The sequence below is a fragment of the Pleurodeles waltl genome, chromosome 6, assembly GCF_031143425.1.
Source record: "Pleurodeles waltl isolate 20211129_DDA chromosome 6, aPleWal1.hap1.20221129, whole genome shotgun sequence".
NCBI classification, from domain to species: domain Eukaryota; kingdom Metazoa; phylum Chordata; class Amphibia; order Caudata; family Salamandridae; genus Pleurodeles; species Pleurodeles waltl.
The window spans coordinates 967,903,036-967,927,689 of record NC_090445.1 but is presented as its reverse complement, the minus strand read 5'-3'; the positions used below and the strand labels follow the sequence as shown (position 1 = coordinate 967,927,689).

Sequence of the window (24,654 nt, the reverse complement as noted above, 5' to 3'; positions counted from 1 at the left end):
TATTATTGCACTTTTTGTGTGTTCGAAATCCAAGACAGCATTCTCTCAAAGACTCCTTCCCTCTAGACTGGAACCTGGGATGCCTGTAGCCTTCCTGCTGCAATATCACCTTCCCAGAGTTCTGAAGACGATCAGGAGTGACCGTGCCCAACTCGTCCTACCTGAAGAGCTCTAACTAAGGTGGAACCAGTCCAAGGTTGCATGTGTTTTTAGTTCAGGGAGGACCAGGCTTGCAGTTTGGGCTGTTGCAATTGGAGCAGGGTCACAAGTGATTTGCATATGGCTGGGTCCAAACTGAGGTGTCATGGTGTACATAATAACGATGGACTGGGATGAGGCTGAGTAGTTACCAGTGGCTGTGAATAATTCAAGGATGCCATCCATCCCTTTTTTATGTTCTTAAGCAAGTCATCCTAATGGCACTGAATTGGGCCAGGAGAGTGTGTTATCTGGGACTGAGCATCTGTCCTCCAGTCAAGCTGCCACCATGCCACTAGGGTCTTCTGTCATAGCAGTAGGGCAGGGTACTGCACCCATGCCAGCACAGTTTGCATCTTAATACTGCAGTTGTTGGCTTACTGCAACCTCACCCTGAGTTTTTTTAGGTTATCTTGGGGGCAAGGTCATTGGGGCAATTTTTTGGTTTGGTATGGCACCCAACACATTGGCCCACTATAAGTCAAGGAGTCTGCAGCTTTGTATTTTTTTGTCCCTGGCTCAGCAAGGATTTGCTTTTGGCACGGTTGAATGCTATCTGGGGTCTATCTCTGCTTTTTTAAACTCCTTGTGATGGCACAGTGGAACTTTAGCTTGGTTCTTGCTTTTTTGATGTGCTCCTGTTTTGAACCACTACGAAGTTGTCCATTAAGACTTCTGGTGTTTATGACTGTCTCTCTCATCACCATAACATTGGTTAAGCATGTTTGTAAGATGCAGGCTCTTTCTGTGAACCCATCTTCTACATCTTTCATCCCAGGTAAAGTGGTGTCAAGGACCTAGCTTCCTTTTTCTGAAAGTGGTTACTGCATTCCATGTCGGGCAGGTTATCAACATTCTGGCATTCTTTGCTCCACTCTAGCTCCCTAAGAGGGACTCCCTTGTTTAGGGCACCAAGCTGCTATATATGACTCCAAAGAACATAGGGTAGACAGTCAGCTCCTAGTAGGTTTCTCTGATGCGAAGAAGGGGAAAGCAGCGCAACAATATACCATCCTCAATCTATTGTTCTTTGCATCAAGATTTGGTGTGCACTGGTGAAGAAGCAACTTCCAGAAAGCTTAGAAGCTCACTCTATCAGAGGTAGGACTGCTACCACTTCACTGGCAAGCATAGTACCTGTCCTGGCCATTTCTCAGGCTAAGTGAGCATCGGCACATACATTCAAGTTGCAGTGTGATTATAAGCGTTGTTAAAATGGTGTATACCATTCTGCTCATCTCAGGAGTATGTGTAGGGAGCTTTTACATGCTACAGAGGGCTGCCCATACAGCCACAATGCATAGGGGGTCATTATGAACACAGTGGTAAATGCTGGCTGTCTTTCCATAGACCGCCAGCCCCTTTGAGATCCCGCCGGCCGCATTACGAACATTCTGCTGGGCTGGGACATTGCCGACGGCTCCGCATGGAGCAGTCGTGAATGCCCCAGTGCGGCGGGTGCAGCAGCACCTGTCGCGCAGATCACTGGCCGTAAATAGGGCAGTGACCTGCGTGACGGGGCACAGAACAGGCGCCCCGGGAGGGGCCCCAGAGCACCCCTTCCGCCAGCGTTTCCTTGACGGGGAAACAGGAAACATTATCCGTGCTGCCTTGTCGGATAATGTAATCTGCCATCATCAGGCTGTCTGGCGGCGGTAGCATGGCGGTGATGGAGGGCCGCCACAGGTGGCCCTCCCTGTGTTTCTTATATGGCGGTTCAGTCTGAACCGCCGGGTTCATAATGAGCCCTGCAGTGGCTTGGAATTTTCACTAAATGTATAAACCTAAATAGCAGCACTTTGTGAATCTCCAGTTTATGTAGGAATTGTTCCTAGCTGTGCATAAAAACTCTTTAGCGTTCGTACGTGCACAGAATTTCACAATTTGAAAAATTTATTGGAAGGAGAAACTAGCTATATGCACATATTTTGGCAACTGACCTTTGATATAAGTCACAACCGATTTGAAATGTATGCAATTCACACTATTTACGCTCAGTCTCTACCTTGTTTATATCGAGTACTGTTTGCACTTAAAACTTCACTGGTAATTGTGTGCTGCACCATATAACTTTTATTGTAAAGATTCAGACTTGTGTCCAGTACTACACTGTTTCCACTTCATACATGTACATATAGTCTTTACTATGTCGTATATGTTTGTGTATGCTTTGCTTTTTTTATGATCTAGCAATTTATAGAGTAATTTGCCTTCAAGGTTGAATGAAGTTGCCATTGCTGTATTCTGAAATATCATTTGTCATCAGTGATGTCATTTAACATGTCATGAGTAATGTATTATGTGAGGTCGTAAACAGGGCATGGTGGGGAAGCAAATTATAGATTGCTCAGTAAACTATACCTGATGAATTGAAAGTTTTGGGTTTTTTTGGTTTATAAATGTTAGTTTTTGTGTTATTGCATCACCTAATTATACTCCCTAGCCGAGCATGGCTTTCGGCTTTATGCAGCAGGGGCTTGAGAGCAGGGCCTAGCCCAGCCCCCATTGAACACAAACGTTGCCTCTCAGCGGTGGAGATTGATTCCAGCACCTAATCTCCGAGCAAGTCCTACTCCCAGCCGGCAAAGGTGGCCAACTGTTTATATATAGTTCAGCCAGAGTTTACATAGGAAAAGCAACTGCAGCCGCTTGACCAGACCAACGAGCGATGTAAATCGTGTGGGGGCACTCCCCAGCATGGGACGCGCTGGCAACTTTGAAGGGACTACATATCCCAGACTGTTGTGAGGCCCCAGGAGGCGGCCATTTTTCCACAGCACCTGCACCCACTTGACCAGACCAATGAGCACTATAAAGCGCGTGGATGCACTTTGCAGTGTGGCCCGCACCTAGGCCACGACCAGGCCAAGACTGGCCCGTAGCCCATCGGAGACCGGCAGAGGCTGGGCTAGGCCCATACTCTTTAGACTTTAACTTTTTGATGCATATATTTGGTTTATTACTGTTGTAGGATTTTTTAGATCTTGGTAGCCTTTTCCTTAGTGACCTGTGGCATAATAGGGAAAAAGGAAGGTGTCCACAAGTTCAACGTCCACTTCGCAACTTAATTACCGGTTCTCCATTGATAACTTTCTGGTACACCCAGTAGATTTGGTTTCAAATGAAATTAAGTTGGCAGAGTGCCGTCTTTCTTTAGCGGCAGAGTATATTGAATTTAGGCTCCCTAGCAAGCCCGTGAGCCCTGCCTCCATACTCAACATTGGTTCTGCAAAAAATATGCCACATGATACTCCTCCCCGACCCCTGTTACTCAAATCCCTTGCATAGATCTAGAAGGGGTGGCTTCGGATAACATAGCTGGGGACTTAGATGTGAGTACTGTTGATTGTTCCGGTGTGCCAGATGCTCTGTGTGGCTCCTTTGACTCCAGCCCATTACCAAAAAGGCAAAGGAGAAATGTTAAGTCAAAAATGTAATCTTGCCCCAAAGTCACAGCCCTTGACTCAAGATACTCATTAGTTTTGTGCCTTCACCCCCCCCAAATGTTGACCCTTGGGCCTTGCTGAAGATTTGGTTCAATGATTTATTGGACTCTAAGCCGTAACTAATCCATACTCGATTAGCAAATCTAGAATCTAGTTTGGGTAATTTATTCTCAGTGTCGGTGAAGGACCCCCTGCAAGCACGGTCAGTAGCATCTCAGTCAGGGGCCCTCGATTGCCCCTCTGTTAGGGGGATGGTTTTGAGGCCTAATCACCTTACTAGAGTAGCCACACAGATCTCTACAGGCTTACAGAATGGGGGTAGAGAAGGTAGGTCAATTGACCAGCTGGCAACTCTGCCGGTAAATTCACACACACACAGGAGCTTAATCCTGAAATTGCAAATAGCACTTCATCCCCTGGTAGCCAGTATGAACAACAGCAGGCTCTCCATCCCCTACCCCTGTACCCGGTTATAAACCTGCCACCAGCCTCTTGCCCATATGTGGTCATTGTGGATAATGTCCCTAAGCTTCAAGGTCCCATAAAGTTATTTTTTGGTTAAATACAAATGTACAAGTTGTAAGTGGGACCTTTTTAAAGATATCCTGTTTGTCCGTCTGGTGGGTGGTATAGGCTCAGTGATGAGACAATCACTTGGAGACCTTGTGATTGTCAACTTCCGAGATCCGAATGTTGCCAGGGAAATTTTAGCACTCGCTGATGCCAGTATGGTGAGGCTGAAACAGATTAGAATTATACCGTTGGGTTATTTTCCTAAACATCTAGCCCCCACGAGAGATGCTCAGAATACCGAGAACACCCAGACTTTCCATCAAACTCCTATAAGGGGCTCAGGGAGCCACTCCCTTCCAAGCCATCTTCCACTTAGCAATCGCTAATCAGTTTTGAGTGAACTGGAAGAGGTGGATTGACTACCACTGACAGCCCAAATTGAGCCTAGTTGAACTACTGGGGATACTGGGGAGAGGAATTTGGGGGAGAAGGGACATATTATCTCCAAGCAGATTGTATCTGAAGTTATTCCACCTGTAAATGTTCCAGGGATACTGGCTGCTTTGCCATCCAAGAGGTGTCCATCAACTAATAAAACTCAACACTGGAAACTCCTTATTTGGAATGTGGCCGGTCTGGCTTCAGAGTTAGAGGTCGAGGGTTGGTGGCTATTTATATCAAATGTTGATATTATCTTTATGCAGGAAACTGGGTTGTTTCAGAATTGGTTATTGGTGGATACACTAGCTTTAGTAAGTTTGCCACCCCCTCACCTTAAGGTCGTGCTAAAGGGGTTGCCCGATGGCCTGGTTTAAGGTCTGTTTTGGTTACAAGGTCTTACCAATAACAATGGACTCGGATGGAATTCAAGCGTTTGAAGTTCATTGGGTTGGCAAGTAAAGAATTTATCCGGTAATTTATTACAGCAATAACTTTGCATCTACTAATGACTCATCCTTCCTTGACCTCTTTCTAGCTATCAGTTGTTTGGCTGATATGGCTCATTCAAGTGGCGGGCCCTTTACTGTACTTTTGGCTGGGGATTTCAATGCCAAACTGAGAGAGATATCCACCTCGGTGGACTCCCCCTTCGATCCCGCTAGTAGGGAAGTGGATCAAACGGGGCTGAACCCAAAGGGACGGCACCTATGTGCCCTCCTGGCGCATGACTTGGTTAGCCCCAAACCTGCCCAGATATCGCAGTGGCACCAACTTTTATTGGCCAGGGCTGCAGCTCCACAATTGATTACATGTTTCCCAGAACCTCTTACCCCTGACCAATGGGCTTGAAGTTATTCCCTCAGTTTTCAGTGACCATAACCCCTTGGCGATTCAACTTAAAGTGCCCTCCCAGACGAAACCGAGAGAACTTAGTCCCAGACTAAAACTAGGGACAATGTTAGGAGGGTTGTTAGATGCTCTGCAAATCTGGTGTTTATTATAGACCAAGTGCAAACCTCCCCCCCCCGCCTCTCGCCCATCACTGCAAACATTAAGTCAAACAAGCAGTGGGGATCCTGCCATTTGCCTAACATGTTTTGCTGAGCTCACATCTTACATTAGGGAACTCATGAGTTGACCAATTAAAAATGTCCCTTTGACTGGCTGCCCGTGGTTTGATAGATCGTGTAGGGTAGCCAATGCCTCTCTGTGCCAGGATTAGCCAAAATCCTAGAGACAAAGCCACTGTCAGTGCTTCTAGAAAGGCATATACCCAGGCAGTAAAACAGCAGAAGGCTTAAGTTAAGCTAGAACAGTGGGAAAATATAATAGAAGCCTGTAAAAAGGACTCCTCCCCCCCCCCACCCCTCCCCCCTGGCTTTTTGAAAGGTAGCCCGGGCCGGCCTCTCCGATGGCAGACTGCCAGAAGCAATTACATCGCAAATATCCCCCTGATGCTTGGGTTGGCCATTTTTCAGGTATCCATGGGGCTAACGAGGTATGGGGTCAATCTGTACAGATAACTTTGCCCTTGAACCCTGGGTCCCTCTTTTTAGAGAGTGAGGTCCTAAAGGCGATTCGTGATAGTCTCCCAAATAAGGCCTCCAGTTAAGATGGGGTTCCGATGGACCTTTTCATAAAATACCTAGAGTTTTGGGCCCCTTTGTTGACCAGGGTTTTAATATGGTGTGTAGGGTTGGACCCCCTATATCGTGGCAAACGTCTGTAGTGGTTCCAATAATTTTTTTTTTTTAAAAGACAATACTTTATGCCCTAAGTGTTATCGGCCAATCTCGCTGCTCGACGACTCCTGAAAATTAATGGGGAGGGTGGTTTTGGAACGTTGGATCTCTTGAGTGCAGTAGAAAAAATATCAATATGGTTTCAGGAAAGGTCTGGGCACTATTGAACAGTGCCTGAACCTTTACCTTCTTAAGGCCAAGTACAACTATGTGAAAGGTGGGTCTATTCATTTGGCATTTATGGACTTGTCTAGTGTGTTTGATTATGTCAATAGGGAAAACCTCTGGGCAATTATTCTAAACATAGGTCTTGATGTCGGCCTAGTAGATCTTTTCAGACTCCTTCACTAGGGCTAGAGGACAAAAATAAGGTATGGGTTGAATGGCCAGACCAACTCCCATTTTGGTGTAAGTCGGGGTGTTCGCCAGGCGTGTTTCCTCGCCCCCATTCTATTTTTTTATACATTAATGCCTTCGAGAAGACCTTGGTTTCTTCAGGAGCTGATGTGCCCCGCATACACAGTAACACCATTCCAGCCCTACTGTATGGGGATGATGCAGTCTTACTGGTGAGGACTGCAAATGGGCTCAAACTGCCAGTGTTTAGTTTTGTTGAGTTCATGCAAAAATTTAGTCCTTGAAACCAACTGCTCGAAGACATTTGTAGTAGTGTGTGGCCCTAAAAGTACCAAGACTATGCGGATAGGAGAACGAACTTTAACAAAAGTATGTTCCTTCTCCTATCTGGGGCTAGAATTTGACGAAGCATGTAGTTGGCATCCCTGCTTAATAAACCGAGATTTACGCATGGTGCGTACAGTGGATATTACCCACTCCCTGGCCGCCAATGTAGGGTATAAGCCGGTTGCCCCCATATTGGAGGTTTATAAGAGAAAATGTCTGCCGGCTGTGACCTATGGCATTGAGCTGTGGGGGTACAAAGATGTTGGGAACCTTCAGGTAGAGGAAAATCAATTCTGTTGCCGGTTGTTGGGTGTCCCACCCTCTACTCCCCATTTCTCTGTCCACCGGGAATTAGGTCTTAAATACTTGCGTTGCCCAGTTGGAGCTCTGGTGTGCAATTTGGCCTAATGAAGAAGCCATCCTCAACCAGCTGATAATTCAGGATTGCCTTCTTAGTGATCCCTCTTGTTCAATCCCACGGCTGAAATATATCAAAGGACTTCTGAATGAAGTGGGTTGCCCACGTTTGTTTAAAAATCTGCATTTGATTACCAAAAAAGACAAAACGTGAATATGTGACCGCTTCTTTGAGTTAAGGTGGGCAGCTTGTGAATCAAATGAAGTGGTCAAGGTAACTGTCAAAGATTACTTTATGGTACAAATGTGCCCGGGCATAGCCCCTTATTTATTGTTTGTACATAATGTGTTTGAGAGATTGCTTGTAACCCGCTTCAGACTAGGGTCCCTTCACTTGTTACTGTCCTTTCCTCAAAGACAATTTTTTTCCAGCACTATCTGTATCTGCCCCTGTGATGAGCACTCCCCACAAACACTGCTACATTTATGTTCTTCTCTAAATACTATGCGCCTCTAAGAAAATTGCACTTGGTACCTCTGTTACAGAATTTTAGTACCTTGACCTTATGTATGGTCTCTGTGATTTGCCTGTATGTTTTTATTGGTGTTTCTTTTATGGTTATTATTATATCCAAATAAAGATTTTACTTACTTACACAGGAGAGGCATTTTTGTTTCTTAGAAAACTTAAAAAACTTTGAATATAAACGAAACATGACAAAAAATAAGCTTTTATAGTTCTGCACCTTCATGGAAAGCTTGGTGCAGAGCCGTCAACTGGGAATCTAGGAGTGGTCACAAAAGTTCAACTTAACAAGGTCATTATCTGGAGAAGTATCACCACTGGCATCTTGGAGTTCTTCATACTAATTTTCATTTTCTTCAGCATAATTGGCATTGCCAGAGGCAGTGCCAAACAGAATGAGCAACACTTGGACCCTACTTCAGTGTAAAGGCGAAGTGTCTGAATCCTAAGGATTGCTTGCATTGGCAAAAATGCAATGGAAAGTGGCACAGAGCATGTTGCAGCAACCGACGTTGACACTGGAGTCGGTGCTGAACCCAGTGTGGTTTCAGGAGGCACAAATTGCCCAAAGGATGGACCCACTGGCAGTAGATGAAATGGAGGTCCCTTCAGATCCATGGGGCCCGAAGGTGCACCAGTCCAAACCAGTAAGGAGCAAAAAAGGCCCAGTGTGGCCTCTTGGAAGAATTCTACTTGCTGCAACATCACCAACAGATGCAGGAACTCTGGGTGCATCAGGCTAGACTCAAAATCAACTACAATAAAGATCAGGAGCGAGACTGGAAGGCACATTGATGGCACCAAAATTATTTAAATAAATAAAAGGATTGGCTCCTAGACCAGGCCCTCAGACACAAATTATATTGTGCAAGGTGTAATTCATGTGCAGGGTGGGGTGTCAGTCTTTCATTTGGGGCTGGGTGCTGGACCTGGCCCCAGGACAAGTCCTACAGCCATCCCCTGCTGTGCACAACCAAAGAGCATGAGCACAGAGGGTAGACCACCCTTCAATAGGTTTTTCATTGAAAAAAAACAAAGGTTAAAATGGATTTATTTGAGGAAGGTGGTAAGATTTTAACTTGAGTTAAAAACCTTAGAAATTCACTGAATAAGTGTTACCATTTTAAGGGACAAAAACCACTGAAATTTGCCAGTTAAATAGGTGTAACTTGCATCACCATAGATTTCAAATGTCATCGGTGATGTAACTTGTTAGGTCATAAGCAGTGCTTCACAGCAGTGGCCTTGATACTTCTCCAGATACTGGCCGTATGTCTCCTTCTGGGTGACCTTTTGGACTCTTGGGCAAAACCATGTTTGGGACTACCAGTTAACAGGCAGATTGTTTTTATTCTTCAGCCAGCACCAGGCAATCCAGCTTTTCTTACACATCCTACACCAGTGAGTTTGGTGTTACTGGCATCCACCAGTAACATCTGGCAAGCATATTATTTTCTTTACAGCCGTGCTCTGCACTCAGTAAACACCAGCTGTCTCCTAGGCATCTACTTCCTCACCCTTTAGGACACAGTGGCTCACATTTTACCAGCAGTTTCAAAGACCTCTGGGTGTCTCTAACCCAAACTATCCTGGATGGCTGTGAGGCAGCAAAATTTGTGATTCCATCTGGCTTGGACATGACAGACTAACTAGTCTACAGATACAAGTGTGACACCTTGTTGCCAAGCCTGGATGAGGTTTGCAGGCTTCTCTGGGAATGTCCATGCGTCCCTAATGGGCATGCGATTGATGGTTCTTGCCTCTTTGGTCTGGAACTCTTGAAAGAAAGCAGAGCCACAGCACACACCTTGTGCTTCTCCATACAGTTCCACCAACAGTTTTGGCCTCTCATTGGCTATGGTCAGGGTTTTCAGTTTACCCAACGACTGAACCCCTCCACCAGCCCAGCAGACCTTTCAGCCCTTTTGTGGCCGTGGGCATTGCAGGAACAGCAGAGACATCATGCAGCTCAGTCTCTGCATTTGCAAAACCCTTATATGTGTCCTGGATGGCACACAGCTAAGTTGTTGGAGGCAGGATCCTATATTTGCTCCAAGGTTGACAGGCCAACTCTAAAAACAAGTAGGTCCTCTAAATTGTACATTGTACTATGCGATCCCATTTCTTGCACCTTGCCGCACCTTCCACCACAATCTGAGCAGCTGATGGAGGATCACCTGTCCATCTTGCAGCCAGCCTATTTGGGGAAAATGAACTTAGAGAGGGTTCTGACCTCTGGAGTAGGAATCTGTATTATTCCAGCTACTTTTTTTGTGCTGAAGGACATAGTCCTTCATCCGATTATTATTATTATTATTATTATTATTATTATTATTATTATTATTATTATTTTTTTGGTCATTACTCTCTCAACGCCTTACTGTGGATGGACAAATTCAAGATGCTTATACTAGCTAAGCCCTGTCTGCCCTTGACTGGATAGTGGTGTTGGACGTGCACAACGCCTATTTCCAGGCCCATGGGTGTTAACCTGCTTTTCACAATGGGTTAAGATCATTTTCAGTTAGCATTGTTCCATTTTGGCCTCACCCGTGCCCCTCGGTGATGGCATTTGAAGATCAGGGATGCAAGTCTTCCACAAACCTTGGCGACTGGCTTCTGAAGGCGGGCTCGTCCCAGGTATACGTCAACAACCTCCAGGCGATGGCGAACCTCCTAACATTGTTGGAGTTCATTATTGAGAGGCAAAGTCCCATCTGATGCCGCAGACCCTTCTGTTGATCGGAGCAAGTCTGGATATGGTACAGTTTTGTGTCTTTCCCCAGCAGTGGAGAGTCCACAACTTTTGGGCTATGATGCTGATATTTCAGCCTCTGTCATGGGTCTTGCTGTGGATGGATCTGAGGGTGTTGGGATTGTTTGCTTTCTGCATCCTGCTGGTCAAACATAATAGATGGCTCAGAAGTAGATCACAAGCCTTAGCGGGCACAGACCAGGGGAATCTATTGGAATTGTATCCAGGTTTTAGAGGAGACTGGAAAATATCTGCAGTGGTGGTTACTTGACAGTGATTAGGTCAGTGGCAGATCCCACTCTGGAATAGTTTGAGATCAAGGTCTATGGACTTATGCGACCAGGCTCTGAATCAGTTTGTTGGAGTTGAGGGTGATTGGCTTGATGCTGTATGCCTTGCTACCCACCTTCAGTAGAAGGCGGGTGTAGATACTCATGGACAGCACCACCACCATGTGGTAATGCAACAAGCAGGGCTAGATGGTATCATGTGTCCGGGGATTCTGTGCCTCTGGAAATGACTAGTCCACCAGGGAATTTCTCTGGAGGTGAACCACCATGCACTCACTGAACGCCAGGGCGTACTAACTCAGCCGCCTACTATTAACAGATCACAAATGGCAGCTTACCCAGAGGTGACACGGAGCATCTTCCATCAGTGGGGAGAATCCTGGCTCAATCTTTTTCTCCACCACACAGATCTTGCAGCGTAAGCACTTTATTCATTTAGTTTTTTTTAAACATATCTTTTTTTTTTATTGCCATTTGACATACCACATAAATCTTTAAACTTGCACTATCGTACATCCCAGAATATCTTCAAGAATCAGTTCCAGGCCTGCCAAACCCACCTTCATCTTTCTACTTGTTGTCTCGTGCTCTTGGAGTTGAAGACATTCAGCATCATCACCGGTTAGGTCTAAATCCCAATGGATCAGGCCCCTATAGGATTTTCACCCATTCCAGGACCGACCCCCCCCCCCCCCACACACACACACACACACACACACTTCTAGGGACAGCCTCTACCCTCATATACCACCTTTTCTGCTAGCATGCACCAGTCCATGTCCCGCTTCCGTCTCCCCGGCTTCAGGGCCTGCCCAGTTCCCTCATAACTTTGCTATATTTCCCTTTGCCACTGTCAGGCCCATTATCATCCATGTCCACTGTGCCCTGCTGAACCCTGCCTCTCCTCATATATTAAGAAAGCATTGTCTGGTGGAGACCGTAATGCCCCGCCCCCTTCCTCCTCCAAGCACTTCACCACTTTGAGCCACAATTCCTGTGTTACTGGGCATTCCACAGGATATACAAGAAAGTACCCTTCTGCCCAAGGTCAGGTAAACAGTGTGCATCAGCTGCCCTCCATCTCCGTTCAAGCTTAGTGGGAGAAATGGAGGATCCTTAACAGGATCAGTCAGAAGCCTGATCGTATGGCCACCTCCCTGGGGACTGCAAGGACCTCCTCTCATTCTCTTCTTTGAGAGCAGCATCAGCACTTTTGCACTCTCCCTCTGAGACTCCTCCTGTCTAGATTAGAGCTTGAGACTCCTGCATGGCTTCCTGCCGCTGACTGTCCTTTCCCTGTGAGGGCCAGGAATGTTCGGACCAAAGTCATCCTAGGCCCACCCGATTGGGCAGCTGAGTGTGCTATCCAGAATCCCTGGGCATGTCCTTCAATCAAGCTGCTCTTTGGGAGGCGCTGCTGCCGCAGCTTCAGGGCAGGGTACCATACCCGGGCTTGTACAATTTGGCTATGCTTGGAGATTGAGTGGTGGCAGTTAACCCCTTTCGACCTTCCCCCTGAGGTCACCAATGTCTTCTTAACGGCAAGGCGTTCCTTTACAAAATCTGTGTACGCCAGTCATTGAAATACATTTGTGAGATGGTGCAACACCCAACAGATTAATCCTCTAAAAACCTAGTTGTCTGAAGTTTGGTATTTATTTTGTCTCTGGCCCTGAAAAACCTTCCCTTGGGCACTGTTACAGGCTAGTTATCGTCTCGGTCAGCTTTTTTTTGCAGCCTTCTGGATCAGCTTTCTTTGTTTAAGTCTACCTGTTGTGATCTATTTGAAAGGTTTGTTCCCTACAACCCCCTTCTTAATGCCACAGTGGGACTTGAACTTAATTCTCACTCACTTTATGTGTACTCCTTTTGTGCCCTGCACAGTTGTCCATTAAGACTCCTTATGTTTAATATGGTCCCTCTCATCACCATAGGATCGGCAATGTAAGTGAGAGAGCTGCAGGTTCTTTCTGTAAACCAACCTTATACCTTGTTACCAGATAAGCTGGTGTTAAGGACCCAAACCTCTGTTCTGTCAAAGGTAGTCCTTCAATTTCATGTCATGCAGGCTATCACCATTCTAGCATTCATTGCTCCACATCATCCATCTAAGGAGGAAGAACATTGGGTGAGCGATCAGCTCTTTGTGGGTGTTCTTCAGGGCAAGAAGGGCAAAGCGGTGCAAAAACTGACCATTTCCTTATTGATTGTTTTTTGTATAAAGATCTACTCCATCCTTGTGAAAAAGCAGGTTCCAGAAGGCTTACAGGCTCCATTCCCCTTGAGGGCCAAGGATCCTACCACAGCGTTGGCATGCAGAATATCAGTCCTGGAAATTTGCAATGTGGGTGTTAGTACATAAATTCACCAAGCATTACTGCCTCAACAGACTGTGTATTTTGCTTGCTTGCAAGCATTATTCTTTGGTTTTCCCCCTCTTATATGATCTTATGTCTTCAGAGTTGCTGAGTGTGTGGGGCAGACCTCTGTCTCGGTCCGCTTCACTAGCAGCTCTCCTTCCTTCCTTGCTTCTTGAGCCTGTTGGGGCACAAGCAGCTGGACTAGCTATGCAAATCAGGGTTTGTGTGTACTGCAGTTACAACTGTGCATATTGGCTACCTGGCTACTTTGAATGAGTACAATTTTGCAGACTATTGTGGAGATTAGCGGAGGCATTACTGCAACATATTCTCTGTATTTGCTGTACAAGTCAGGCCTGACCAAAGATCCTCATTTTTAGATCTTGGCTAGACAGCGCATGAGCTGTATCTTCAAGACATGTTGTTTACAATCAGTAGGCTTATAGCCCACCTATAGCTTACCATTTGTTAGCTTTAACGTTGCTCTCATATTCTTTGTTCCTGTTTGTCAGGGCATACATCTTCTTGTGTTTGCCCCTCTCGTTGAACATGGACCAAGTACTTGTGTCCACGCACTTGTCCCGTTTTCAGAGCTACTTTATTTGTGTTTAGGAATTACATATGAGTGCTTGTGTTTTCAGTCGCTCCTTTCCGCTCCCACCAGTCCCGTTTGTCTTGCAAGTTACGATCTGAAGCTCTGTAGTATAAATGGTCACCCCTTCTTTACACTCACCAGTCGCTCCTTTCCCCTCGGTCTTACTCCTGCTATTTCCTTTTCCCCCACACACCAGATTTTATTAGAATGCGAGACACCGGTATTCCAGATGTCCTTCCCGCCTACACCTTCTGCTGAAAGCAGCACTGATTCTGCTTTTTTTTTTTTTTTTTTGCAGTATACTATAACGGCAAAAGGAACGATTCAATGGTATACATCCCCCCCCCCCCCCCCACCCCTCCTACACTGAATAGCGAAATCCATAGAGGATTTTTTGGGTGATGTTATACTTACTTTTTCATTCTGTACATGAAAAAATTATCACACCATTTTATTGATGTGTGTTTGAGTATCCCCGCATACACCAGTCAGGCTGATGTTAGGTGATAGAAAGCTATATCTCGCTGCAAGGGCATTAATACTAAGCTTTCATTGACTACTTGAGGAATTTTCTCAGCCCTCCTGTACTTTTGTTATATTTAACTGGTCAACGTTTTCTTCTTCTTTATCAAGAGTACAATGAAGTTGTCTAAGGATTATAAGACGCTGAGTTAAATAATACTTGAGGCCATTTTCAACAGATTTCTTCTTGCACTTTTATGTTTCATGTTTACAGAATGCTGTTTAATGTTTAGTTTGCTCTGCTGCTTTTGCAGTTTTAGTAAAAAACTAATATATTATTTTTTGTTTCACAGCAAATGTACAGTGTGGTACCTATTAAAGATATTCGGAATCTTTACGTCACATTTCCTATCCCAGACCTTCAGAAATATTACAAATCAAATCCTGGCCATTACCTTGGCCATTTAATAGGACATGAGGGCCCTGGAAGTCTTTTATCAGAACTCAAATCAAGAGGTATGCATGCTGTTCATATTCTTGTTGCAATAAAACAGTAACCCTTGAAGCATTTCTGTACCTTGTTGAGAAGTGTTCCACAAGAAAATACATGTGTAAAGAAAATAAATTGATTTAATCCAGAGCAAGAGGGAAACGTAATATGAAATCAATGAAAGGATCAAGAAATCTAGGTATGCTGTCAAACTTTGTTGCAAGTCATCTGCTAGAAAGAGGGTGCCAGAATTGATATAAACCAGAGTAAATTGAAAAGCTGGACAGTAGCAATGTGTGGTTTTTCATTTCTCCTCAAATTCATACAATGATTTTGTGGTGATACAAGCTCCATAGCCTAAACAAAGGGTGCCTCACACAACACTTTGGTTTAGCCCTATCTGAGATGTCCTCTCAGTGTTTTGGAACTGTTGGACAGTGGTATGTGTAAATTATAGACTTACTTAGAATGTCACTGTTAGGGCTTTTCTTTTAGCCTTGCCTTTTAATATCTGTATATTAAAGAAGTATTTCCACTCACATGCCTACAAATATATCCTAAGTATTGTGTTTGCTTCATTTACCCAAAACAGTGATTTTTCTTTTTTTAATTAAGAATTTTTATATTGTTTGCAGATAATAAACATGCAGAAAAAGAAACTACAGCCATGCTTTAACATTTGACATGGAGTAACAGGGTTTTGCGGTTCAGAACCCACCAAGATACATATGTTTCATGTCCCAGCACTCCTCATGTTTCAGTAAATCAGTAATGAGATTCACGGGTAATATGCAAGGGAAATTAATTGTTAGGTTAGTCAAAATATTTTGATGGCTTTCTTTTATGATTTATTTCTCTAATTTTTAGTTGCTGATGTCGTCATTGTCAACATAAGACTCCCTCAAGTCCCATTCTTTCAGTGTGCATTTACATCTGCCCTTAGCGTGTCTGAGCAAGCCTATTTTCTTTACTGTTTCATATAGTGATACTTACCAAACGGTGATGTGAGGGTGCACAGAACACCTCCTTTACATTAGGTTTGGGCAATTTGTTATTTTGGTAAATAGTCACATTATCAAGTGTTTTTGAAAAACCAAATGGTCAGTGATGTTCCTTAAATTGGAAAAGAGTTGCATAGGCTTAAGGCCATGCCACCAAAAAAGCCTTCTATAAAAGGGCTCTGGTTGCAAGAGGTATTTGTTGCATAATAACCATGCTATCCCTTTCCGAGGCAGTAGTGGGTAATTGAAAATCAAGGGTGCAGATTCCTTGCTATCATCATTTAGAAGCATCAGGTTGTCTGAAAGGAAAGAGCCTAGTTTTTGATTACTCTGATTGGTTTATTACTCCAAGACCATAGAAGGAAGCCTATGATCTGGGTATTTGAAATTGGCAATAGGTTTTCAGTTGAATGCCTTTTAACTTCTCCTTCTCCAGCCATTCGCGGAGATCTTCTTTCCAGTTGCAGCATCCTGCTATTCTATGTACCCATCACTATTTCTGCTCAACTTGAATACAGTGAACACCCCTGCACAATAATTTTTATTTAAAGGTTAACTTGTCATTTTCAGTGAACCAGTTGTAAAGCCTCTTGGTCTCTCTGCATCAGATGTTTTACGAGAAAGGAAACCAAGTGGATAAACTGGTGCGAACACAGATTGTGATTATGCCTTCTCTATCAAACTCCTACATATGTGGAGCTTTTCACTATTCTGCCAGAGGCTGAGGTATGAACTGGAGAGAATGTATCTGGGAGGAAAGTCACCAGGCTTTAGAGTCTGCGGCCCCACATAATACCAAGGAGAGTTCTGTAAACAATTTGACAACATTGACAGCCATATTAGTGGAAATATTTAATACCTTCCTTCACATTAATGAATGTTCAGTTGTATGGAAGTGACGGATAATCTGGCCGCATGTCAGCTATTCAAAGTTATTACAGTCTACACCTCTTTTTAAAATATGTATCTGTTGGGACAGGAATGTCCCTAGTATAGTAAATGGGTGTCTACCCCTACCATGACTTTGGTTGTAATATCCTGACTTTTTGTTGCCCCAGCTGATGTTACCTTACAGTGTGCACTGATGCCCAAGTCTGTCCCTGATGAATCCAAACTCCTGATTTTGTTCTGTGACTCAGTGCCATCTGCACTGACATCCGACTACCGTCCATGTCCTGAGATAGTGACAGGAAGCGGTGATATCAGCATGCCGATTTTTATGGATTATTATTACTAAATGGACAGTTTTCCTGACCCAGGAAGAGAGGCCTACAGGTTCCACTCATGTACAGTTTCACTCGGATGTAACACGCAGATCCTTGATTTGACGTTCTGCATACGTCAAGTGTGTGTATGTACGGTACAGATATTGACAAGACCCTCTGTTGTGTATGACTGCTGTGCCCAGCGGGATCCAGTTTAGATCCATTTTGGTTCTGCGCAAGAAGGATGGCATATAACTTTCCCAGACAGTGGAAGTTTACTGTCTCCATTCCTGGAGCTGAAGGGAGGCGACTCAGACACTGTCGTGTAGGAGGATTGAGTGAGGGCTACTTTTAGAAATTCTGTGAGGACCTTTTTAGAAGGAGGATTTCTGATTGGTCGTTCCAGAGCACTGACATTTGGGTGCTGCTAGGGAAGTAGGAGTGCATTAAGGATACAGAAGATCCTAGGCAGGGCTTGCTCTCTTGTCTTTCCCTGAATGCTATGTAAGCAAAACTGATGACCGCTATGAGTACATCCCATTGTGCCTGTGTTTTGGATACTGCTGCATGAAGGCAGCATCATTGGTCCCTTCTGTAAAGGCTGTCGCCGTGCACAAGTGTTGTGTCTGCACTGCAGCTAGAAAATGAAATTTGATGGCCAAACCAGAGAGACTTGTTGTGTTGCTGCCTTAACATGCTATGTTACCTGTGAGGATGAATAACGCTGCCTTACGGAAGGACCTTTACCGTGGCCTGAAGACCCCATCTGCTGAAAACTAGCACCCACCACCAAGGACTGCTGTGCTGTTCAGTTCCAATGCCAAGACCTGAGAGGCGGGCCACTTACAGCAACCTTGCACTTGCTGATAGAGACCGGTGCTCTGACCATGTAGGGTGCACCATCGACCTCAGTGCCCAGCAGACAGGTAACCCAAAGACTAAAATTCTTACATGCAACCTTTATTCTCTGCTAAAACACCATAGGTATTGACCAGGACTGGGCTGGACAGTAAGTTCTTGTGAAAAATGTTTGGCTGGGTTCAGAATCTTCCCTCTCCCCCACTACCTCCCTGTGAAAAGTGTGTACTTGCCAGAGCCAGTAGGATGGGCCCAATGACAAATGACCCTAACCTTCACATTTGTGGCCCTCCCATCCCTCCCCCCTCCAATCAGACTGTATCGCTTTGCTGAACATTGCTTGCCAGTTTTTCACTATATTTCTAGGCAATCATACAGAAGATTAACTGATTCATAACTGCCATACAGTCTTGTGAAAGAAAGCTAGGCTTTAAATAAGGTTTGGAGGCTCATGCATCATCTTAAACACACTTTCAGAGCAGATTTTATATGTTGGACATGGTGAAGATGTTTGAACGGAGATTTCATTCCTTGAGTATCCTCCCAAAATGTCTACTGGGTGATAAGCTTAACAGGCTATTGTGGCAAAAGATGTCATAGAGAAAACCCCGGCCTTGGAAATCAAAACTGGCTTTTTCTCCCAGTATTCCCTAGTGTTTCAATTGAAGGATCCCAAATGGCAGTTACACCCTGATGTGGCACAGGACATCTTCAAACAGCGGGAAAAATCTTCAATAGGTCTTTCTGACTCCGTCAAGTACACGCAATGTGCAAACATTTGCGTCCTGGAGTTTCCAAAAACTCTGTTTGGGAGATGCGTACTGGTTAGAATGGAGCAAGGACTCTTATGCACCTTTTTTCCTCTGCCTCTCCTTCCTCAAGTTAAGAAGATTGTCAGGAGTTAACTGGCATAAGTCATTCCAGTGGCTATTGGGCAGGAGAATGTCGTACTTAGGAACTTCTGGGCATGAGCATATATTCTCCAATCAGGCAACAGCTTTGGAAAACAGTAGCAGCCTGGATCTGCGCAGTCTACCCCTCAGTGCGTGGAGAGTGATCGGAGGCAGTTGATTGTGTTCAACCTACCTCCCAAGGTTGTGAATGTTATATTTACTTCACAGCTTCCTTCTACAAAGTACATTTAAACCAGTTGCTGATACACATTTGTAACCTGGTGTAGAGCCCATAACATAGTGGGCATAGTTGCATGCCCAACTGCTGGGTGGCCCAGCATGGACTTGCTGTGGGCACAATAAAGGTTATTTGTTGGTGCTGTCTGCTGTTTTACATTTGCTGTACCTGCTTTCTTTGTTTAAATCACCTGTTGTGATGAGGTTTACAAAGATTTTTACTCACATGTTTCCTCCAAAATCTTATATGTCGCCACAGTGGGATCTCAGTTTGGTCCTTCCTTTCCTCATGTGTACACCCTTCATGCCAATGCACAGCTGCTCGCTTCATCTTTTCACTCTAAAGACTGTCTTCCTTGTTGAGATTACTGCAGCTCACTGCTTAAGTGATCTCCAAGTCCTCTTGGTGCATTTGCCGTACACTGCTTTTTCCCCAAATAAACTGTTGTTGAGGACCAGAATGGCTTTTATGCCACAAGTTGTGAGCCCTCTTTACGTTGGGCAAGCCATTGCTCTTCCAAAGTGTAGGAAAGTACCATCTTGCCTGGCATGTTACCCCCATATTTCACTGTATATATGTTGTTTTCGTGTATGTGTCACTGGGACCCTGCCAGCCAGGGCCCCAGTGCTCATAAGTGTGCCCTGTATGTGTTCCCTGTGTGATGACTGTCTCACTGAGGCTCTGCTAACCAGAACCTCAGTGGTTATGCTCTCTCTGCTTTCTAAATTGTCACTAACAGGCTAGTGACTAAATTTACCAATTCACATTGGCATACTGGAACACCCTTATAATTCCCTAGTATATGGTACTGAGGTACCCAGGATATGGGGTTCCAGGAGATCCCTATGGGCTGCAGCATTTCTTTTGCCACCCCTAGGGAGCTCTGACAATTCTTACACAGGCCTGCCACTGCAGCCTGAGTGTAATAACGTCCACGTTATTTCACAGCCATTTACCACTGCACTTAAGTAACTTACAAGTCACCTATATGTCTAACCTTCACCTGGTGAAGGTTAGGTGCTAAGTTACTTAGTGTGTGGGCACCCTGGCACTAGCCAAGGTGCCCCCACATCGTTCAGGGCAAATTCCCCGGACTTTGTGAGTGCGGGGACACCATTTCACGCGTGCACTATACATAGGTCACTACCTATGTATAGTGTCACAATGGTAACTCCGAACATGGCCATGTAACATGTCTAAGATCATGGAATTGTCACCCCAATGCCATTCTGGCATTGGGGTGACAATTCCATGATCCCCCGAGCCTCTAGCACAGACCCGGGTACTACTAAACTACCTTTCCCACGGTTTCACTGCAGCTGCTGCTGCCAACCCCTCAGACAGGTTTCTGCCCTCCTGGGGTCCGGCCTGGCCCAGGAAGGCAGAACAAAGGACTTCCTCAGAGAGAGGGTGTTACACCCTCTCCCTTTGGAAAAAGTTGTCAGGGCTGGGGAGGAGTAGCCTCCCCCAGCCTCTGGAAATGCTTTGATGGGCACAGATGGTGCCCATCTTTGCATAAGCCAGTCTACACCGGTTCAGGGATCCCCCAGCCCTGCTCTGGCGCGAAACTGGACAAAGGAAAGTGGAGTGACCACTCCCCTGACCTGCACCTCCCAGGGGAGATGCCCAGAGCTCCTCCAGTGTGCTCCAGACCTCTGCCATCTTGGAAACAGAGGTGTTGCTGGCACACTGGACTGCTCTGAGTGGCCAGTGCCGTCAGGTGACGTCAGAGACTCTTTCTGATAGGCTCTTACCTATGTTGCTAGTCTATCCTCCTTCCTAGGTAGCCAAACCTCCTTTTCTGGCTATTTAGGGACTCTGCTTTGGGGAATTCTTTAGATAACGAATGCAAGTGCTCATCCAAGTTCCTCTGCATCTCTCTCTTCACCTTCTGCCAAAGGATCAACCGCTGACTGCTCAGAACGCCTGCAAAACCGCAACAAAGTAGCAAAGACGACTACTGCAACCTTGTATCGCTTCTCCTGCCGCCTTCTTGACTGTTTCCTGGTGGTGCACGCTCTGGGGGTAGCCTGCCTCCTCTCTGCACCAGGAGCTCTGAAGAAATCTCCCGTATGACGACGGAATCTTCCCCCTGCAACCGCAGGCAACCAAAGACTGCATCACCGGTCCTCTGGGTCCACTCTCAGCTCGACGAGCGTGGTCCCTGGAACTCAGCAACTCTGTCCAAGTGACTCCCACAGTCCAGTGACTCTTCAGTCCAAGTTTGGTGCAGGTAAGTCCTTGCCTCCCCACGCTAGACTGCATTGCTGGGTACCGCATGATTTGCAGCTGCTCTGGCTTCTGTGCACTCTTCCAGGATTTCCTTTGTGCACAGCCAAGCCTGGGTCCCCGACACTCTAACCTGCAGTGCACAACCTTCTGAGTTGTCCTCCGGCGTCGTGGGACTCCCTTTTGTGTCTTTGGGTGGACTCCGGTTCACTCCTCTTCCAAGTGCCTCTTCCGGTACTTCTGCGGGTGCTGCCTGCATCTGTGAGGGCTCCCTGACTTGCTGGGCGCCCCCTCTGTCTCCTCATCCAAGTGGCGACATCCTAGTCCCTCCTGGGCCACAGCAGCACCCAAAAACCCTAACCGTGACCTTTGCAGCTAGCAAGGCTTGTTTGCGGTCTTTCTGCGTGGGAACACCTCTGGAAGCTTCTTCACGACGTGGGACATCCATCCTTCAAAGGGGAAGTTTCTAGCCCTCTTCGTTCTTGCAGAATCCACAGCTTCTACCATCCGGTGGCAACTTCTTTGCACCCTCAGCTGGCATTTCCTGGGCATCTGCCCACTCTCGACATTGTCGCGACTCTTGGACTTGGTCCCCTTTTTCCACAGGTACTCAGGTCCGGAAATCCACTTTGGTTGCTTTGCTGGTGTTGGTCTTCCTTGCAGAAACCCCCTATCACGACTTCTGTGCTCTCTGGGGGTTATAGGTGCACTTTACACCTACTTTTCAGGGTCTTGGGGTGGGCTATTTTTCTAACCCTCACTGTTTTCTTACAGTCCCAGGGACCGTCTACAAGCTCACATAGGTTTGGGGTCCATTCGTGGTTCGCATTCCACTTTTGGAGTATATGGTTTGTGTTGCCCCTATACCTATGTGCTCCTATTGCAATCTACTGTAACTTTACATTGCTTGCATTACTTCCTTTTGCTATTACTGCATATTTTTGGTATTGTGTACATATATCTTGTGTATATTTGGCATCCTCATAGTGAGGGTACTCATTGAGATATTTTTGGCATATTGTCATAAAAATAAAGTACCTTTATTTTTAGTATATCTGTGTATTGTGTTTTCTTATGATATTGTGCATATGAAACCAGTGGTATAGTAGGAGCTTTGCATGTCTCCTAGTTCAGCCTAAACTGCTCTGCTATAGCTACCTTCTATCAGCCTAAGCTGCTAGAAACACCTCTTCTACACTAATAAGGGATAACTGGACCTGGTACAGAGTGTAAGTACCCCTTGGTACCATCTACAAGCCAGGCCAGCCTCCTACACAAAGTTCTTTGCCCAACCTCACCACTTGAAAGAGGAGCAGAGGCTATTTATGCTGAATCCCAAGAGATCCTTGAGTTTACATCCATCGCACCAAAAACCATTGGATGGACAATCTGATTGTTGTGGTGTTCTCTGGGGCAAAGAAAGGAACTGTGGAGCAAAAAAATGACTTAGTCGAGGTTGGTAGTCTTCTACATTATATCCTACTACACATCAGTCAAGGAGGATCCTTCAGAAGGACTAAGGGAAGATTCCACCACAGTCAAGTCCTCTACCACTGTGTTTGCTTTCAGAGTGCCTGTTCTTGATATCTGTTAGGCCAAGACTTGGGCATCAATTCACTCGTTCACAAGGCACTACCGATTTGACAGTCCAACAGAAAGGGTATTTTGCCCTTTGGTCCTTCAGGTCCACAGACTCTCCACCTTGGGAAGTACTGCTTTTGTATCTATTCCAAAGATGAGGAAACTGCAGTTGGATGTATCATTCAAATGAACAAGTTACCTTTGGTAACACTGTATCTGATAGAGACTTCTAGCTGCAGATTGCTTACCTTAGAAGATTACCCAGGCATGAGACTGGCTCTGGGAAATATAGAGCAGTACCTCTGCATTGCCAGTTGGTAGCGTCGACCAGCTCTGTTGGTGTCGTCTACACTGGAAGAGACGTGCACAGTGCCTATATTGGTGAAACCCCAGGGTTCTGGCCTCAGTTCTTTTCTTTCTGTGCCATCAATGCAGATCTGGAGAAAGCTACCCCAGTCCACTTACTGAACTTTGTTTTCGACCTTTTGTCAGGAACCTTTTTTAGCTTAACCTCTGTGTGCTGTAGTGATGTCCCATAAAAATCTGAGGAGTTTAAACCCTGTGGATACTGTCACAGACTGAAGCCTGTGACGGAGCTCACTTGATTTGCCTTTTGTTGTTTGGAGCTGGATCACAACTCTAAGGCCTGCTCCGTAGGCGCGCAGTGAACCCCAAGGCATTTCAGGAGTGGTCTCCAAGGCACCCGGTCCCCTGACACGATGTGATTGTCTCTCCAGGTCCCTCTCAAGAGGAAGATCACATGCTCACTCACAGAGTGCTTCCAGTCGGTCATCGTCATACTCAGAACTGTTATCAGGTAAGTGTCACAAAGAATCTAAAGTCGAAGAAATTGAAGCACTCTTAGACTTAACTGCACTGACCCACGTCTTCAGATTAGACTCAGGAACGTCGCCACAAATCTAGGCCCTGTCCCAGGTGTCCCTTTAAGAGTCTAAGTCCAGGTCTGATCTGCGCTTCCCAGAATTAACTGGGCAGGGGTCGCTCTGAGAGAGTTTTATGAGGCCATGCACCTCATATTTGGGCAGGCCAACCCCTCTACAATGTCTTTGGGTCCCACAGGTTCTGCAGGTGACCCTACTGGATTCCACCCAGCAGGTTTGCCCTTGGCACCAGACAGACATTTTGGATCATCTCCTGGATCCAGATCTGCTCCGTACACAAGTCTATGACCTTCCCCGGAGACCTTTCCAGTGGCACAGTGCCTGCCAGGGCTGATGCCAGCGTCATTGTTATACTTGACTCTGATATGGAGCTGGGCTTCTTTCGTCTGATGTCAACTCCTGTGCCGACTGGAACACGATCTTCCAGATTGGAGACAGTGCCTGCTTTTATTGGGAACACAATTGGGAGGATGTGAGGGGTCCTATGGTTATCCCAACCCCATGGAGGAATGCCACAGTGTAACTGGTATGAGAAACTGGCAGGTACCAGTGGTCTAGATCCCTCCTCGTACCCTGGCCTAGTCTCCACTCCTAGTGTGGCTACAGAGGAAGGAGCTTCATACATGGTGATGAGGAGGGAGACTGAAGTCCTCGACCTTATAGTGTGTTCGGTGGCAGTCAAGGCGAATGCTTCCACAGAGGTGCATCAACTGGGAGGTGCCTCCACTGAACCTCTTCTCCCCTTTAATAAAACCCTCACTTATGACCTGCTTGGGCCAAAAGTCAAGCTCTGCACAGGGCCTCTTGTTCACAGGATGGTTGTCTGTTGCCATATGGCTGCTTCTGAGGACCCAGCTTTCCTCACCCAGCACCCCATCCTGGAGAGTC

General features: G+C 45.8%; 1 protein-coding gene across 3 annotated transcripts in view; it reads left to right on the top strand.

Moving 5' to 3' along the window:
- Positions 1-24,654, top strand: part of IDE (insulin degrading enzyme) — a 754,741-nt gene that overhangs the window by 218,979 nt on the left and 511,108 nt on the right. For all 3 annotated transcript variants that reach the window (XM_069239810.1, XM_069239807.1, XM_069239808.1), the window contains one exon: positions 14,723-14,885. In XM_069239810.1, coding sequence (XP_069095911.1) covers positions 14,723-14,885 — 163 coding nt within the window. The remainder of the gene's footprint in view (positions 1-14,722; positions 14,886-24,654) is intronic.